This window comes from Ciconia boyciana, chromosome 1 (genome assembly GCF_034638445.1).
Source record: "Ciconia boyciana chromosome 1, ASM3463844v1, whole genome shotgun sequence".
Classification (NCBI taxonomy): domain Eukaryota; kingdom Metazoa; phylum Chordata; class Aves; order Ciconiiformes; family Ciconiidae; genus Ciconia; species Ciconia boyciana.
The window spans coordinates 58,016,045-58,033,229 of record NC_132934.1 but is presented as its reverse complement, the minus strand read 5'-3'; the positions used below and the strand labels follow the sequence as shown (position 1 = coordinate 58,033,229).

The window sequence follows — 17,185 nt, the reverse complement described above, 5'->3', positions numbered from 1 at the left end:
AGCCAGCGGGTCCGAGGGGAGGCTCGGGGGCCGGAGCGGGGCGCCGAGCCGGGACGGCAAGAGGCCGCCGAGAACACCCGGAGGCCCGTCAGCCAGACCCTCCGGCGCGGCCTCCCTCCCCTCCCTCGCTCCCGAGGCGGCCGCGCCGGAGCATCCCCTGCGGCCATACTCCCCGCGGCAGCTGCCGCCCAGGCACGGCCGTGAGCCCCGTCCCGCCGCCCAGGCCTGAGGGCCGCCGCGGGGAGGAGCGGCGGAGCCCCGCCGTCGCTATGGCAACGCAACGGCCGCAAACCGCTCCCGGGGCACGCGGCAGCAGCAGCTGAGCCCACCGGCGCGCTGACGGACGGGGAGCACCGGCAGCAGGAGCGGATCGCCGGAGAGGTGCTCTTCATCCCCCTCCCCCCCCGTAATTAAGGCGAACCCCGATGGAACAGCCTGGGCTAGCCGCCCCCGCACCGCGGGGCTGACCCTACCACTCAGGGGCGGGGGGTGTGGAGGGGTGATTCTCATCTGCTCGGCCCTCGCCGAGCCCGCTGTTTTCGCCAGTGAGATGCCGGGAGGGAAAACGGGACGAGGGACTATCCCGGTGGCGGCCCGTGCGGGGAATAATGCTCCCCTCTTCTCCGCTCCCTTCTCAGCGTTCCCGCTGGGTGGTACGGCCCGTGCTCCCCCCCCCCCCGGTGCTGGGCCGCGTGGCGCTGGGGATAGCTGCCGAGTGCGCCTGCGCGGGGGGGTGGTGGCCGAGCGGGGGGCGCGAGAGGAGGGGGCGGCGGCGCCGGGCGCAGGTGAGGGCGGGGGGGCCTCGCTTCCGCTTACGGTGGTGCTGGGGGGGGATGACGACACGTAAGGGGCGGACACGTAAGGCGCCGTTCGCCTCCCCCCTCCCGCCCCGGTTCGGTCACGTGGCGGCGGAGGTGCGAGGGGAGCCGCGTGCCGGCGGGGAGGGGCGCGGTCCTGTCAGGGCGGCGGCGGGTGGGCCAGGCCCCCCCCACCATTTAACCCCTTCTGAAGGGCGGGGGTGCACTGCGTGAGGAGAACGGGTCTGGTTTTAGGGGGAAACCGGGTAACGTCAGTGGAAGTGCTGGAAAACAGGCCGCCAGAGGAAACCCCATCCCCGCTGACACGGCCGTCTCGTCGTGTCGCTGCTGCTGGCCTACGGCCTCGGACCGGCCGCGTCCCTCCTGCTCGGGGAGCAGTGCGAGGCCGTCAGGGGCTCCCGTACGCCCAGCCAGCAGCGCGCGATGCCTCTCTTCGGGAACACCTTCAGCCCGAAGAAGACCCCCCCCAGGAAATGCGCCTCGCTCTCCAACCTGCACCTGGTGAGTCCCGGCACCCGTGGCGTGCCTGCAGGAATGCTTGCTCGGTGGCATGGGGTGGGTGGCTCCTGCGAGCGCCGTAACCCTGACGAGTGCTCCCCACTGTGCCTCTCTCCTCCTGCAGTGTGGCACTGTTTGTGATCACCGGTGACCAGATAGGAAGGTAAAAATGGAATAGCTCAGGGTAGGATCATCATCACCCCACCCGCAGCCCAGAACTGTTTCATCTAAAGCTTCTCACCAATAGTCTCTAAGCCCAGGGAGATGAATACAAGTTTGAGCGGGAGGCAGTGCAGGCACAGTGGTGAGAGGAGCCGGTCCTCTGCTGCAGCAGTACATGACTAAAAGTAGGGTTTCAGGCTCTAGAGACAGTCGGACCAGCATCTTCCATTGGAATGCCAGTTGCTAAGAAATGGGAGAGCAGGGCCTGGCTTTGGATTTCTGTAAAAGGCTGAGTGTCATCTTCTCCCTGCAGCTGGATAGATCAACCCGTGAGGTTGAGCTGGGCCTGGAGTACGGCATCCCCACCATGAACCTCACTGGCCAGAGCCTCAAGTTTGAAAACGGCCAGTGGGTGGCAGGTAGAGTGCAGCTCAGCGTGCTTTGATCTGAAGTAGCCGCGGTTGGCTGACAATCCGTATTTTGACCTCTTTCTTTCCTTCCAGAATCAGGAAGCTTCACGGGGGATCGCAGGGAAATGCAGCGCTTGCGCAAACGAAACCAGCAGCTAGAGGAAGAAAACAACCTCCTTCGGCTGAAAGTGGATATTCTGCTGGACATGGTGAGTCTTTGCCGCACTGTCACCTGCCCGTAGCAGCGGAAATGCCCAAGCGAAGGGTGCTGGGACCACCAAAGGAGGCCGTTCTCGCTGCACCCCGCTCTTTCTGCTTTACCCTGCTATGCAAGACAACTTTAACGGCAAAGTGACTGTGGGAGTAAAGCCTGATCTCCTCTGTGAGCAGCCCTGCAAGTGTCGTGTCTCCTCTTTCCCTTTCTGCATGGAGCGCGCCATTTTCTTTCCCCTCTGGCCTCTTCCCTAGCTGTGACACCAAGCTATAGCCACCCTTTCTGGTCACAGAAGATTAAAGCTTCCATCTGCTGTGACAGGCGGTGTGACATCTATTCTGTGTGTAAACCTATGGATGAAAGAATTCCCAAGCCCTAAATAAACCAAAATTCAACCTTACCCAGAGATCACAGCTTTCACGCTTAAAATCTCGAGGTGTTTTCAGTGCAATAGAATACGTGTGTATTCTCGCTTCCCTCTTGCTCAAACAGGAACAAATTCCCTTGCGCGGGTGCTGGCCTGTGGCCGTAAATCTCGGCGACATCTCTGGAAAGGTTGTGCTGTGAAATCGGAAAAGCTGCCGAGGCACAAATGTCTCGCTGCGTGCGCTGCCGCGACACAAGGTGTTTCTCCAGCAGGAGAGCGATCTCTGATCCCTCAAAGGGGCTTTCACGTCCTGCCACGCCTGTCCGAGGGACGCGACAGACCGTGAGGTCGCAGATCCGCTGTTAGCCCCGCAGCCGTAGCCCAGGCTGGAGGTTGGAGGAGTCGCTCACCCTTGTCGTTGTTCGCTCTGCGTTGCAGCTCTCCGAGACCACGGCCGAGTCCCACCTGATGGAGAAGGAGCTGGAGGAACTGAAGAACCACAGCCGGAGGAGGAAGTGAAGGAGAGGAAGTGGCTGGAGGACGGGGGAGCGAGGAGGCTGGCTTGGACTCTTGGCCCCACCGGCACGCGGGACGCCGGGGCTGGCTTGGGGCTCCTAGCTGTGTTGGGACTGCGTGTAGGTGCTTCGTTCCATGGGACCGCGAGTAACAAGGTGCCTCCAGTTTTGTGTGGTGCTGCAGGTACCGCGTAAGGCCTGGTTCGGCACCCCGACGAGTCACGCTGCGACACTGTTAATTAACGCTCACGTTTTTCCTCAGAGCGCTTTGCCTCGCTACGCGTCCTCGCAGCAGCCCAGCGCTTGGTACGCTCTTTCCTAAGGCAGCCTGACAACGGGCGGTGGAGAAGATCCACCTCCGGCTGGGCCCCTCCCTGCTTTCTGGGCTTAAACCCGCAGGGAGACCCCCGCCCCGCCGGTCCGTGCCCCGGGGGGCTCGTACGAGTTTCACCGCTTGCCTTTGGCGAGCAGGGTGCTGGGGTTGCTCGTTCTCGAGGTTTTGCATACTCTACATAAAAATGTACACTTAAAACCGGATTCCACGGGTGTTTGTTACGTAAAGGGGCGTGCTGCGAGCTGGGGGGGGCCGGCGGGAACCGCGACGGGGACCGGGGACGGCGGGCGGCCCGGGGGCGCCCCGCGGAGGGAGGCGGCCGGCGCTCCTCCCTGCCGCCAGGGGCCGCTGCCTCCCCCAGGCCCGGGCGGCGGGAGGACGGCCCCGCTTCCGGCGGCGCTCTGGCCGCCGTTCCGCTTCCGCTGGCTCGCCGCCCCCTCCGTCCCTGGCTGGTGGTGATGGCTGCCGCTGCGTCCCTGTCCCCGGAGGAGCTGCTGCCCAAGGGCGGCTCGGGCAAGGCCGAGGAGCTGGAGGACGAGCTGGAGGAGGAGGACGACGACGAGGAGGTAGCGGAGCGGCCGGCGGCGGGGCGGGCCGGGCCGGGTCGAGGCGGGCGGGGTGACCCCGGCGGGTCGCAGGGCCGGGGCGGGCCTGACGCGGTGCGTGCCGCCCGCAGCTGGACGAGACGCTGGCGGAGCGGCTGTGGGGGCTGACGGAGATGTTCCCCGAGAGCGTCCGCTCGGCGGCCGGAGCCACCTTCGACCTCTCGCTGACGGTAGCGCAGAAGATGTACAGGTGAGGGAGCGCCGGGCCGGGCCGGGCGGGAGTCCCTCGGGAGCGGGTCCTGCGGGCCGCCCGGTGGGTGCAGGGCGGCTCCGCCGGCTCCTGCTGCGGCTTTGGCCGCTAACGGCGCGGCGCAGCGCGGGGCGGGCAGGGAGCGGCAGGGCCGCGGCCTTTGTTTCTCGGCGGCGTGGGCAAAGCCGGGTGGGGAGGGCGGGGGGAAGGTGCTGCGGACGGGCCGCCTCGGGGCGCGGGGGTGGAATCGGGGCAGGCTGCCGGCTGAGGCAGAGGGAGGAAAGCCGGGAGAAGCCTAGTGCCTGTAGGAAGCGGCTAAGGAACCGTTTCTTATTCCTAATGTGCTTTCTCCTGCCTAGATTCTCCAGAGCAGCTCTGTGGATTGGGACCACCTCCTTCATGATTCTGGTTCTTCCTGTCGTCTTTGAAACTGAAAAACTGCAGATGGAGCAACAGCAGCAGCTGCAGCAGCGACAGGTGAGGCGGGAACACCCCGGCCCTCTCTGCTGGCCCTTCAGAGGCAGCTCGGGGTGCCTGCACCTCCTCCCGGCTACCAGCTGTCGAAGGAGCTTAGGGAACAGGGTGCGGTTTGTTAGACGTTGTGGCCTCATTCATCCCACCAGATGCTCTGGTTGGATTTTCCAGTGGGACCATCTTGCCGATTCCCAGTAACAGGCTGGCGGCAAACTCCGGCAAACACAACCTGGCTTTCGCTGGGCGGAAATATGCAGCAAGGTCCAAACCCGCCCCCCTTGCAGTTGGTGTGGTCAAGCATTAACCTTGCTTGTCACAGCAGGGGAGGAACCGATATTGCAAAATGCTGCCGGTACCTTCGGCATCCCGCTGAGTAGCTGCAGGAGGGGAGGGCAGCGCGTGGCGGCCGCCCTGTGTCCTTGCAGCCCCTCAACTGAACGTTTTCCTTCCAGATCCTCCTCGGACCCAACACGGGGCTCTCAGGGGGAATGCCAGGGGCCCTGCCTCCCTTGTCTGGGAAAATCTGATTTGCGGGAGCTGCGTTGGATTCGTATCATGTGGGAAGACCTTGAGATTATGATATACTGAACTGTTGATTTGTTGGGTCAGGGCATTTTTTTTTTTTTTTCGTTTGTTTGTTTTTATTTTTGGTTCTCCTTTGGGACATTGACCTGTTCATGATGAGGGGGGAAGCCTCCTCTCTGGACCTGATGACGGCTCCTGTCTGCATCCCCCCCGTAGAAGTCGTGAGTCTTTCCTTTTATTCAATCAGTACGCCGTAACCAGTTACAAAGACTTGAACTGGGGGAGTTCCTCTTCCAGCCTCCTTGCCCCCCACAGAACCACCCCGGGGCACAAATCAGGCTTCGAAAGGTGGCAGCCAAACAAAACAAATCCTTTCCTGGCTGACTCGGAGCCAAAGGACCCCGATGACAGGAGGAGGAGTGACTTTCCCAGGAGGTGAAGCAAAGGAAGGAGGGGTGCAGGTAGCCGTACCCTGTGGGAAACGCCCTCCGGGAAGGTGTGTGTGCAAAAATACTTTCAGTGCAACTTTGTGTGAGTGTGCAAGTATGGAGGGAGCAGCAGGCCACGTTCAAGACTATCTATCACATCTGCGCTGATCCTCTGCCTCATAAAGTAGAACTTCAGATATTGGCTGCGTATTTTTTTGTATTGAATATTAAATAAATCCAACCTGAGCAGTGTGGTTTTAATAGATGTCCTTTAGGGAGGCTCAGTTCTTTCAGAGCTGTGGGTGGCTTTGCAGGTAGAGGCCCTTCCGTTTCATGCCTGGCATGGCCACAGGGGAAGGGACAGACATGGCTTTGTCACCTTTGGGTGGCTGAAAGCTTTGCTTGGCTTAAGGGAGTTCTCAGAGGCAATTCTGCCTCAGCACCAGTGACTGACTTTCAAGGCTCTTAACTCTCAAAAAGGTTGCAGTTTTATAACCAAAGAAAAAAAAAATTTATTTTTCCTTTACATACTTTGTTACAGAACAATTCAGTTGAACGTACAGAAGTGATAGGACATTTATATGGAAATTTTTTTTTTCCATTTTTAATATTTGGTTAAACAAAATACATCTCTGTAAACAAACCCAAGACAAGGCTCTAACAAAACCAAACAAGCAAGAAAACAAACACGGGCTTCCCCACTCCCAAGCGGTGGGACTGGACCAGCTCGCCCACCCTCTCAGGCACAGCAGCCTCGCCTCCCACGGGGGTGTGATCGTACACTTTCCCTTTACCTGAGCAGCTGGATCACACAGTTTCCCCCCCACGGGAAAGGTGCTGACATACAAGGAGAGGAAAGTAGCCCCAAAATATTTTAAAACATCTTTGCATATTGTGCACTGATCTGTTGGCTTGCAGTTTCCATGCAAAGGGGGTTTCTCCAAAGTGCGACTTTAATCAGCGTAGAAAATGTTGCTGTTGAGATTTATTTTTTCCCCTCTTGAAGAAATGGCTTCAAGTCACAAGCAGAACGCCTGCAGGCTGCGCATCCTGCCTGTAAAGTGTTTAAAAACTCTGCCAGCTGGTATTGGTCAGTGGAATGTGTTACGAAATAGGACTTTTTATAGAAACGTTGGGTCTTTAAAACGTAAGAGCCATTTGCCCTTGACTGCGGGAGGCTGTGCTCCAAAGACAGCAAAATGGTGCTTGCCAGATGTCCGGGGGTCGGTGAACACCACCATCCTGTCACCACATGGCCTCTGTTCTGTTAGGAAGGTGCGAATATGGTGGTCTCTCAGCTCCAAACACCCACTCGTGCTTTGCAGAGCTCTCAAGATAAAAATAACTGAGAAAAGGTAGTTACAAACCCCTCTCCTTTTGCAAGCTCCAACACCAGTAGTAAGACTTTCCTGCATGATGGAGTGGGATCCTTCAAGCTCCGTCACGTCCCAGAGACTGCTGTTTAACTGAGACATCCCATGCATAAAGGAGGGAAGCAAACGGCAGCTCAGCCAGGAAGAGCTAAGTGCAACAAAGTCTGTTCCAAATTCAGCGTTTCTTCCTCCTGCTGTGGAAGGCATGACTGAGCTACAGCTCACCCAGGTGACCGGGAAACAGCCGGTGGAGATTCCTCTTAGCATCTCCATGTCTAGTCACTCTTCCCCATGGAACGGAGGGGAGGAAAAAGCAATTCGTCCGTTAACGGAATGTTTGTCAGCCAACGCTATGAGAGATTGGTTCAACTACCAGGCCAGGGTCTCTCTAACGCCCAAGGGCTCTGGTGGACCCTCTGCCTCTCCCACATTATCAGCTAGTAACTACAAAAAGGGCAAAAACTATTATAAAGGCTTCCCTCCTCAGCCAATATTTGCTTTGTAACTTTACCTCTTTCTGGGACGTTTCGCATGACATTTGTGACTGTGGGCTAGACTCTGGAAAGAGGAAAATAAAAGGGAATGAATTCCTCTCAAAACCCCTTCAGTTTTATTCCTCTCTCCGAGCAGTCCCTAAACTACTGGGTGACCATGCAGAAAACCAAAATAGATATTAAAAAGAAAAAAAACCCCAACATAGCACAAAGAAACCCAAGCAGACTATGGCCTCTCTCCAGTCCAGAAACTTTATACTCCTCAATTAGCCTGTGCTTGCTGTTTCCACGTCGCCTTAGCCAGCCACATGCTGCCGAACAACCGCTCAACCACACACATAAACCCCTGGAGACACTGGGGAAGAATCCTCTAGCTACCTGAAGAATTTCTTGAAAGATGACACTGGTTTTATTATTGTTTTCTCATTCCTGGCACAAACCATCCCTAAGAAGCAGAGGGTCGTGCTGAGCACCGTACCATTCCTAGTGTTTGAGAGCATCCTGAGAGACCCTTAGGAATTGCAAACATCTTCACGACGACTTGTTTTGACTTGTTTTGGAGGGAGAGACTCGTGAAGAGGCGGTGGTGTGCTTGGCCCCTGCTGCTCCCCAGCAAGCCCCGGAGGGAGCAGTGTCCCACCACACACGGCCTTGACCAATGTGGGGAAAGGGAGGCCAGAGGCTTCCAGACACCCTAGCCCCAAAGCCCAGTTTTAAAGAGCGCAACGCCTTCTAGCTAGCTGAAGGGCACGCAGCTCATCTGCCTTTGCAATTAAAGTGATTGGCTTCCAGTTTCCTCCACTCTGCCCTCAACTCTTCCCCACCCCCACAATGTCATACGCCGTCACCCTATTGCACCAAGGAAGGAAGAGAAGAGCCTAACAAAGGAAGTTCCAGATGAGAAGAGTCAGGGCACCCGCTATCCAGGTTTCAGGACGTCGGGAGTTCAGTAAAAGGGGAAGAGCTGTAGTGGGAGGACAGAGTCGGTCCAGGTCACACATCAGCTCTCCAGCTCTGATGTGCTTCCACCTCCTCTGGCACCACCAGCAGGAGTTCACAGTTCTTTCCTCTCAGCTGGTGTTTCAAAAATTTCCTATCGTAAAGAGAAGCAGAAATAAGCACTACTGAATGTAGAACTTCATTGTCTTCTACAACAACTAAACACAACTAACTCTGCAAACATGACAAGAAATGGATGGGAAACCCACAGACACTGTCTTTAGTTATTTTCTGACAAAAAAAAAGCCCAAATATTAAACTTGCCCCATGAGATTCAACACACCTCTAACCCAGCAAGTTATTGCAGAATCAGATGAGCATGATCTTAACCTCAGCAGAGAGGTCTATATAGATATCACTTTCCAATTTTCCAAGGTGGCAAAAATAGAATTAAAACCAAGTTCAATTTCTTCAGTTCTCCGAGATCAAGAATCCCACTGCATTTTAAAATAGTCCCAACAAATCTGGAATACTTGCGGGGAAAAAACCCCACCATTTGGATGTCCTCATCACAGGCTGTAGGAGCAGCGTACCGCCTGGTCATTTGACATGGTTCTGCAGCCCCTTTCTGCCCATAAGCTTTTTCTAATACCAAATTTGAATTATCTCCAACAACTGTGAAAGTCAAGTCAATGTTTTCCCTGATATCTTTCAGCCCGGATTTCCAGAATTCCCTATATAGGAAGCCCTTAGTTATTGCTGAAGAACAGCACACCCAGGATAAAATCCACCAGAAGCCCTGCACAGCAGTTCCAGAACTGTGTTACTTTATCCCAGAAGTTCACAAAAGGCTGACATTCACTTTACCAAGACTTTAACGGCATGGTAGGCTCTGCAAATACTGCTCGTGTGCAATCCCTCCCTCAGAACAAGTCTAGCTGAGGCAGCAAAGCTGCTAGTAGGCTTTGCAACAGGATGGAGAGGAAGCTGAATGGCAACTAAGAGCACATGAGACTGTACAGTCAAATTACACCAACCATCCTGTGTTAAGATTGAAGAGGGGAGTCAAGCCAGAAGCACAGCGCACGCTTACATAGGCAGGTGACTCCTAGCAAGCAACTTTCATTGCTGTCAGGAATAAGGCTGCACTTCTAATCTGGAAAGCCTTTTGTTGGGAACACGCACAGATCGCTACCAAAGAGGCAAAGGAATGCTGATACTCTCACATTTGAGGAGAGGGGGAGGCACAGCATGTCTTGTTGCAGGTGTCACTGATACCAGACTTGGCCTCTACCTTCAGCACTAGTGGCAGAGCCAGCCATGTAGGAGACTAAGTTGGGCTCTCCTGAGCTCACAGAGATCACCACTGGCAAAAGCATTTTCCTAGCTTCACACAAATGGGGAATAAATCTAAGTGGGGGTTATTACTCTCAAATCTTTGCTATTGAAGTTCAACCATGAATGTTTCAACCGCTTACTGTTTAAGGACAGATTCCCCACATCCAACAGGGAAGGATTTGAGGAGGAACAGGATACAAGAAATCCTACCTGAGCTCACTTTCACCTCCAATCCACTCGGGCACCTTGAGTTTGGAGTCAAGGTTGTAGTAGGTGCCTCCCACCTCCCGGACACAGATCCAGTGCTGTCGCTTGAGGGGGAGCTTCAAAGGGCCCCAGCAAAGGCTGGAAGGCAGATTCATGATGAAGCCCATCACGTTAGACAGGGCAATGACGTTAACATCCCTAAAAGAGTGCAGAAAACAAGACAGCAATAAGATTATATTCTCATACTTTAACTTCATCTCTTTCTTGTTTTTATGAACAGCAGCCATCTCCAGAATTACACGAATTCTCAGTACCTGCGCTTGTCCCACCAAACCGCCTCATAGCCTTTGGTCTGAAGCGCTGCCATGATCACATTCACATCATAGTTTCCGTTTCCCAGCATGCTCTTCTTGTGGGGCGTCACCATGGTGTTGGGAGACAGCCTGTAAACAGAACAGGAGACTGCTCTAGCAGGCACCTGGAGAACCTATACCCACAGTTGGAAGGAGCTACCTGCAGTATAACTTGAAGCCCATTTTCAGGGGTTTTGTGTTTAAACACAAAAAGGTCCCTTCCAACCCAAACTATTCTACGATGGTATTCTGTTCCCCCTTACCACTCAACAAAGGGGCTGAGAGGGCTAAATAATGCCATAAGAATAACTTTGATGTACAAAGCCTCCAAAGATCCTAGCTTTGATGCGAAAGAGACCACAAAGCAGGAAGCTCCCCCCCCCGCCTTGAACTGGTACTTCTGAAGGATGCGTCAATTATTTTTTCCTCAATTCATGGTTGGAGTAAATGCCAGTTTGACATTTAGAACAACAGCTATCACAATTTGAAGAGTTCAACAGTCAACACCAGTCTTGAAGACTGTATGAGATAACAAGAGGCAGGGCGGGTTGGCTGCAGAAAAGGTTGTTCTCCCCCACCCCCCCAGTAAATGAAAGAAGTATTCAGACAAAAAGCTATGAAGATATTTGGGTTTGGGAGCTTTCCAAAGCATTGCCGTTGCTATATGATAAAGAAATATCTGTTGCTGTAGGTAACTAAACAGCTAACCTTGTTGCAAACAAATCTCTTCAGCTTTAATCCATAAGCTTGCCTAGACATCACTTGCATTACTATAGCATCTAAAATCCAGAATCACAGTCCATCATGTTACACGCAAAAATATGACAGCCTTTGCACAAATGCAGATAATGACGCAAGGCATAAAACATGGAAAGACATGGCAAAAAACCCCCAGTTAGACACTTTTAATGTTTTATGTTTTTTCCCCCCTAAGAAATTTTGTAAGAAGGGGAAACAAGGGGGTGAATTATTAGGAAGGTAACAGACGGGCTTCAGCAGCTAGAAGAGCAAGCAGAAGGGGGGAAACTGGGAGCAGAGAACAGCAAGGTTTTCATGCCAAACCAAAGGAAGTCAAGCCTGAGATCAATTCTGTTGTGATAAGTTGCTCCTTTGATTGGCAAGGAGTCCATTAGCTCTGCTGGCACAACATTCAGATGTTTCATATCATCCAAATACTCATGTTTCACCCACCTCTCCCTCATGTCAACTCCATCCCCCAAAACTCCTGATGTTCCTGCACGTTTTTTTGCTCAGCCTTTAGCACGGTGCAAGTTCTGCAGGCATATTTCGTCCAGTGAAAACCCCTCAGCCTTTCTGCATTCCTCCCCTGACAACATAAGGCATTTGACAAGAAGAAGAAAGCAGTGGATTGAGTAGGGAGTTTCAGACCAACCAAGGCTAGAGAGGCTACAGACAGGTACCTTTTTGCATCAGCTGTGAGTTTTCTTGCAGTGGAGCACACTGCAGCAGAACAGCCTGGGAAGTGACTTAACTACAGAAGAGAGAAGAGCCCGAAACAACGTGGTAATCGGAACAGCTATTAATACCCACCACTGGGCATTTCTGAGCGAGGCAGTGACATTTTCAGAGAATCATGGTTTCCAGTCTCCAAAGCTCTGCTGCATTTTACTAATCACAGGGATGCTACTGTAGCTTGTCACAGATCTTCCAGCGTCTCCATAAAGCAAGATCACTTGGCTACAACTAATTCCTCAAGATCATTGCTTCAACCTATTAACTCCCACAAGTGCTAGCAAGCTCAGAAAGCCTTCCAATTAACAGAGCCCTTTGGGTTGCACAGGCACCCTCTGGTGGCACCGTTTTCCAGAGACAAGCTCATCTGAGAGCTGATCTTTGTTCCTTCCCGTAACTTTCAGACCCCAGAAATGAGACAAAGAGACCAAAAGAGGTGACATACTGAAAGAACTGGTACCTGTGAGCAAACTTTCACCAAGAATCACCTCAACGTCTCTACTCAGACACACCTAAATAGGGTCCATAATCATCAGCTGAAGGATTCTAATTAGACAAGGATTTAAGTTGCCTCCCCAAAGTTAATTTTTTTAATCTAGACATTAAGCTGAGGAAGACTGACAAAGTTGGACAGAAATAAAGGTAATAATCCTCCTGAGCTTTCTAAGTCAGAAACTTTCATCCACATGTTGTCTTAACACAATGGGCTCCAAGATTCCAGTACACAGTTGTCCTTCCTAATCAGGTCTCAATACTCAGACTGCAGTGAAGCGAAGAGATTTTGTTTGTATCTCCATGCAACATTTGGAACACACAATCTTACTTCCTGCAACAAAAGCCAGAGGAACATCAGAAAGGTATTTCTTGTGCTAGAAGAAAGAAGAGAGGAAGGACTACAAAATCAGAGGGGAGCTTGGACCAAGTTTTAGCATACGCTTAGGTGATAATCATCAGACTACGCTGGCCTTATGCAATGGGATGCAGCAAAAGGGAAACATGATTAAGCAACATAGTTCAATCATTCTTCAAGGGATGTGGTAAAAGCTACAGAAAGCTTAAGCTTTTTTGTGATTTCGTTACCTTGTCAACACCGGGTTTAAAAATCACACCTCGCAACATTTTTGTAGCTTATTAAAAATATTAATCAGTCCTTTATCAGAGTCATCAACACACAGAATATGACTAGACACAGGAAAGACATACAGAAAAGTGATGTATAAAGGGCAACTAAACCCACACTTCTTAACGGCAAGTCAAAGAGCTAGACATGAGTAGTAACCCAACAGAGATGCAAATGTAGGGGCAATCCTTATGCATAGCTTATAGCTCATCCATTTCTGAGAGGAATTTCCACATATATTTCGATACTTCCATGGGGCTGAATCAATCTATTTCCATACTTCCATGGGTCTGAATCAAAATATCTGATCCATATTCATCAAAATATGGATGAATATGGTTCTTCCATATTAGGATGGAACAATACCAGCTTGGAATCAAAGACAAATTCTCCATCTAGGGCAAGAGGTCTGACAAGGTTAACATCCCAGCTCTTTCTGAAAGGTTTCATGCTGCACACTAACTCTCTCTCACCAAACCCAATGAAAGCCAACTAATTAGATCATCACACTCCTTCTACCACAGGAACTGCCTTTGTTTGCTTCAGGCCAATAGCAATCCATCTGTGATTAAGATTCTGACAATTGCTGCTCTGGAACAAAACCATAGCGTCTTTACACTGGACAAAGAGCGCCTTGAGCCTGCCGTGGACCAGCTCCACTTCACCAACAGGAATTTTATTTACAACGCTATCGTAAATAGCATTTCAATCTAGTATTTGCTGTTGTCCATCACCACACTTATTTTGCCACACACAGGCATGTGTTTGATGCATCAAGCACCAGTTCCATAAATCTACCGATTTTCAGGACAGCAGCAACAGGCACACAGCTCCCTGCTCATCAGCACAGGGTACCACCACTGCCTTGTCCAGCAGTACCTGCGTAACCGCTGCCACGAAGCGTGATTCCCTACCCGTCACAAACACAAGATGCTGTCAACTGCTGGTATTCAAGCATAACTTATGCAACGTTCACAACATCTGCAGATTGAGTATCAGAGGAGACCCCTTTTCCTATTTGATTACTTAGCTTCATCAATGAAAGGTCACCAGGATTTTCAAAGGCACACAGGAGAATTTCCACAAAGTGTCGAAACAGCATAAAATAAACATTGAGCAAAATATGAGCTATTGTACAAGCCACATTAATAATTCACATTTATCCCAGTAAAACTCAAAAACACTTTTATTCATTATCTGAAGCTGCTGGGAAACATTTATCAATGCCAAATAAAATGGGGATCTAGCTACTGAAATTAAATCCAGTTTGACAGAGTACACAGGGTCTTGCTGCATGGAAAAAAAAACATAATATTTTAAGAACTTCACTTAACCACTTGAATAAGAAGTCACTCATTTGGCAAAGCTCCTAATTTCCAAAAAACTTAGAAGTGTTGCAGTACTAAATCAAGGAGTTTTTATGATGACCCATTTGTCATTCCTGCTGCCTTCACTCTCCCAAGGCAATCCCAAAATCCATTATTAACATCAAAATAACATACCTACGCGAGGCAGGGGCAAAAACATGGAAGACAGGTAGAAGATGCATTAAGGTGGGTGGGGGAGAAGACAGCAGTCCAACCACATGACAGCATCTGCAATAAAGCCCTGGGACCCAAAACTGGCAGCCAGAATAGGTTAAGAAACAAGTAAAAAGAGAGAATTTCTGCATGGAAAGAGGGGGGGAAAAAAAGGAGGGGGAGAATTTAAAAAAGAAGCTACATTCAGTTCAAAGCATACTCTGAACCCCTCCTTTGCTCTATTTTTCCCCCAAAATAAGATAGGAAAATTCCTCTGAGCAATAGAGGACATTGGGAAGCTAACGCCAGTGCAGAGAGTATCCTACCTCTGAAAAATCTCCTGCAGGGTTTCCCTAGTGAAGGCGTTGCTGTCCTGGAAGACATTGTTGAGGGCATGGAGGGCACACAGCTCCCTACGCTGCTTCTCATGGTAAATATGCAGTGGCGGTAGCTGGGGTGGCTCTGGTGATTCCGATTTGGTCTTGTCACCTTTCCATGGCACGCAACTCATTTTTGCGTAGGGTGGATGGAGAGTAGGTGGTGAGAAATGAAGGAGGCTGGAGTTTCTTCCTCCACAGTCACAACAGCAGCCCACTGCCCCTTTCTTTTGCAGGCTAGCGCTGCTCCCAGCTCACAAACCCTCCTCTTGTGCTTCAGTTTATTCAGTAATTGCCTCTGATGGCTGGTTTTAAAAACCACATAAAGATCTGCAACATATTTTTGCTCCCTCCTCCCATACCCCATAAAATGTAATACTTCCCTCCCCCCACAGGAAAAAAAAAAATGTCAAAAGATATGAATCCCCTTAGTCTTAAGGTACCAGCTGGAATTTATCACATCGCTCCTTTTCTTCCATCTCCTTTGGTCTATAGTGCCACTAAAAAGGTACCCAGAGCAGGTAACAAAGAGAGGCCCACCCCAAAGTGCCAAAGTGGAGAAGATGAAGCCAGCTTCTGGTGCTGCCTATGGGAGCACAGGGTGGTTAAGGACTTATCAGCTGCATTCCTCCACTCCTTCGGGAATGACTGAATTCTGGCAAGAAGATGCCAACAGCTTGGGAAAGGAAACCGCTTCTTGCTAGGCCACAAAAAAACCCAGGTCCAGGCTCCGGGGAAGGCAATTCCTCACAAGTCACCCTGCACTCCGACAAAGGGAAGTCTCCATTAGCAATGAGAAGAGACAGCACAAAGCCCGTGGGAGCGAGGGGAAGGCAGGCAGCAGGCGGGACCAGCCCCAAGGCCTGCCTCGCACCTTCCCACCCCGGCCCTCCCCACCCCGCGCTCGCACAACAACCACCACCACCACCAACAACAACAACCCGGGCGGCAGCCGCTTCCCACAGCCAAGCACAAGGCCAAGGCCAAGGCCAAGGCCCAGCCCCACAGCCCCCCGGCAGCCCCGCCCCCCCCCCGCCCTGAGGAGCGGCCCCCCCCCCGCCTAACCGCCCCCAACCCCCGCCTAGGCAGCCTCCGCGCCCCTCGGGGCTCGCTGCCGGGCCGAGACGCCCGCCCTTCCCCTCAGGAGGGACGGGAAAGGAGCCGCTGGGCCCCGCCGCCGCCTCACCCGCTCCTCGGCCCCGGCCGCCCCACACCGACAGCCGCCCGCGCATGCGCACCAGGCCCCGCTCGCTCCGCTCGTACACCCCCCCCTCCGCCCCGTGACCCCCTCCCCCCGCGCCGCGCGTGCCCCGCGGCCCGCCCCGCACGCGCCGACGTCGCGCGCGCGCCCCCGCCCCCTGACGTCAGCGGGCGGCGCGGGGCGGCCGGGGGGGGGAGAGGTGCGAGGGGCGGCGGCGGCGGCGGGGCGGGCGCTCCCGCCCCCCCGGGACCGCAGCGGAGCCGGTGCCCGCCTCAGCACGGCAGCCAGCTTTTCGGTTCGCCCCCGAAACGTCCCGGGAGCCAGAAGCGCAGCGCGGCCGTGGGTCGCGGGGCAGCTTGTGGGCTTCGTGCCCGGAGAGGGGCAGGCAGCCGGCTGGGTTTGCTGCCGGGGCGCGGGCAGGGCTTGGCGGGGGGATGCCCCGGCGCGCAGCTTGCGGCAGGCGGGGTTCGTTCCCGGCCCTGGGGCTAACTTGCTGCATAACCTTAGGCGAGTTAATTTCCCTGAGCGTCAATTTCCCTTGCCTTCTCTTCTCGCCTGCTTAATTAATAAGAGCGTCGAGTCTCACGCTGCGATAAATACGCCGGGACAAGTGAAGTGGTTTACCGCCTGGTGAATAAACATAAATCCTCCCCGGCTTCGTTTGTGCCAAGCTGGAGCTTGTGGCGGCTGGGGAGCGGGTGCGTGACCCGGCGGAGGAACAGGACGGACAGCTTCCCCGCCGGCCTGCCCGCCGCTTCGGGGTCACCTACCAGCCCGCAAAGCCCATCAGCGGGCGGGATTTTCTCCTTGGCGCTGGCGTCCTGCCGGCGGCCCCCGCGGGCCTGCCCCTCACGGCCCTGAGTACCGTGGGCTCCATTGGCGAGCAGGCGGGGCGGCGGAGGGGCTTTCTGTCAGGAGGCCTGAGGGGGCGGCGGGCCCCTTTGCGACCCCCAACCGACCCCGGGAGCTGGCGGCTTCCTGAGCAAGGCGTGAGAGCCGCCGGCACGCCGGGACCGCGATGCCCGGGCTGCTCGGCGACGCCCGACGCTTCAGGGGAGCGCCCAGCCGGGACAGCCGGGCCCGCGGCTTGAAGGTACACCCGGCGCGCTCCCTCCCCGTTCCATTGGCTTACACAACTGTCCGTGAAAAATCTCCTCTTTCTCATTGGCCAGCCCGAGAGAGCACCCACCCATCAGGGCGGGCCCTGCCCATCTGTGGCAGCGGCTTAGTCCTACCCAGTCCCTCGAATC

The 17,185-nt window shown here is 53.7% G+C and overlaps 4 protein-coding genes across 21 annotated transcripts in view; 2 read left to right on the top strand and 2 right to left on the bottom strand.

Annotated features, from left to right (window-relative positions):
* DMC1 (DNA meiotic recombinase 1) overlaps positions 1-772 on the bottom strand; it is a 33,940-nt gene extending 33,168 nt beyond the window's left edge. For 12 of the 15 annotated variants that reach the window (XR_012043696.1, XR_012043694.1, XM_072869143.1 and 9 more), the window contains exon 1: positions 330-396. The gene's annotated coding sequence lies outside the window, so the exon portion shown is untranslated. Of the gene's footprint in view, positions 1-329; positions 426-473 lie in introns of those variants that run through there. The other 3 variants (XM_072869105.1, XM_072869169.1, XM_072869108.1) reach the window with 2 other exon arrangements.
* Positions 105-4,498, top strand: CBY1 (chibby 1, beta catenin antagonist). Its single transcript, XM_072869234.1, has 6 exons — positions 105-381; positions 1,053-1,319; positions 1,792-1,897; positions 1,982-2,097; positions 2,908-3,884; positions 4,473-4,498. The coding sequence occupies exons 2-5, from the start codon at positions 1,242-1,244 to the stop codon at positions 2,986-2,988; spliced, it is 381 nt and encodes a 126-aa protein (XP_072725335.1). The 5' UTR covers positions 105-381; positions 1,053-1,241; the 3' UTR covers positions 2,989-3,884; positions 4,473-4,498.
* TOMM22 (translocase of outer mitochondrial membrane 22) lies at positions 3,749-5,805 on the top strand. Its single transcript, XM_072869219.1, has 4 exons — positions 3,749-3,884; positions 3,995-4,113; positions 4,473-4,590; positions 5,040-5,805. Exons 1-4 carry the CDS (start codon positions 3,777-3,779, stop codon positions 5,112-5,114), a joined length of 420 nt encoding a protein of 139 aa, XP_072725320.1. The 5' UTR covers positions 3,749-3,776; the 3' UTR covers positions 5,115-5,805.
* Positions 5,806-6,075: 270 nt separating this feature from the next.
* Positions 6,076-16,994, bottom strand: JOSD1 (Josephin domain containing 1). 4 transcript variants are annotated; one of them, XM_072869099.1, is made up of 6 exons: positions 15,921-15,986; positions 15,275-15,493; positions 14,684-15,039; positions 10,206-10,334; positions 9,895-10,089; positions 6,076-8,500 (listed from the first exon to the last, which is right to left on the bottom strand). In XM_072869099.1, the coding sequence occupies exons 3-6, from the start codon at positions 14,866-14,868 to the stop codon at positions 8,401-8,403; spliced, it is 609 nt and encodes a 202-aa protein (XP_072725200.1). In that variant the 5' UTR covers positions 14,869-15,039; positions 15,275-15,493; positions 15,921-15,986; the 3' UTR covers positions 6,076-8,400. The 4 variants fall into 4 exon arrangements, with proteins under 4 accessions (XP_072725200.1, XP_072725180.1, XP_072725190.1 ...); XM_072869079.1 differs by lacking the exon at positions 15,921-15,986 and adding an exon at positions 16,706-16,994 and having other exon boundaries at positions 14,684-15,493; XM_072869089.1 differs by lacking the exon at positions 15,921-15,986 and adding an exon at positions 16,478-16,497 and having other exon boundaries at positions 14,684-15,493.
* Between the last annotated feature and the right edge of the window lie 191 nt (positions 16,995-17,185).

Bases quoted from the DNA above. Each gene is read 5' to 3' on its own strand.
- JOSD1 (XM_072869079.1), bottom strand. From the start codon at position 14,868: ATGAGTTGCGTGCCATGGAAAGGTGACAAGACCAAATCGGAATCACCA. The intron at 10,335-14,683 runs GTAGGATACTCT...TTCTGTTTACAG, and splicing joins CTGCAGGAGATTTTTCAGAG to GCTGTCTCCCAACACCATGG. The intron at 8,501-9,894 runs GTAGGATTTCTT...TCTTTACGATAG, and splicing joins GGAGGTGAAAGTGAGCTCAG to GAAATTTTTGAAACACCAGC.
- TOMM22 (XM_072869219.1), top strand. From the start codon at position 3,777: ATGGCTGCCGCTGCGTCCCTGTCCCCGGAGGAGCTGCTGCCCAAGGGC. The intron at 4,114-4,472 runs GTGAGGGAGCGC...TCTCCTGCCTAG, and splicing joins GTAGCGCAGAAGATGTACAG to ATTCTCCAGAGCAGCTCTGT. The intron at 4,591-5,039 runs GTGAGGCGGGAA...TTTTCCTTCCAG, and splicing joins AGCAGCTGCAGCAGCGACAG to ATCCTCCTCGGACCCAACAC.
- CBY1 (XM_072869234.1), top strand. From the start codon at position 1,242: ATGCCTCTCTTCGGGAACACCTTCAGCCCGAAGAAGACCCCCCCCAGG. The intron at 1,320-1,791 runs GTGAGTCCCGGC...TTCTCCCTGCAG, and splicing joins CGCTCTCCAACCTGCACCTG to CTGGATAGATCAACCCGTGA. The intron at 1,898-1,981 runs GTAGAGTGCAGC...CTTTCCTTCCAG, and splicing joins AAACGGCCAGTGGGTGGCAG to AATCAGGAAGCTTCACGGGG.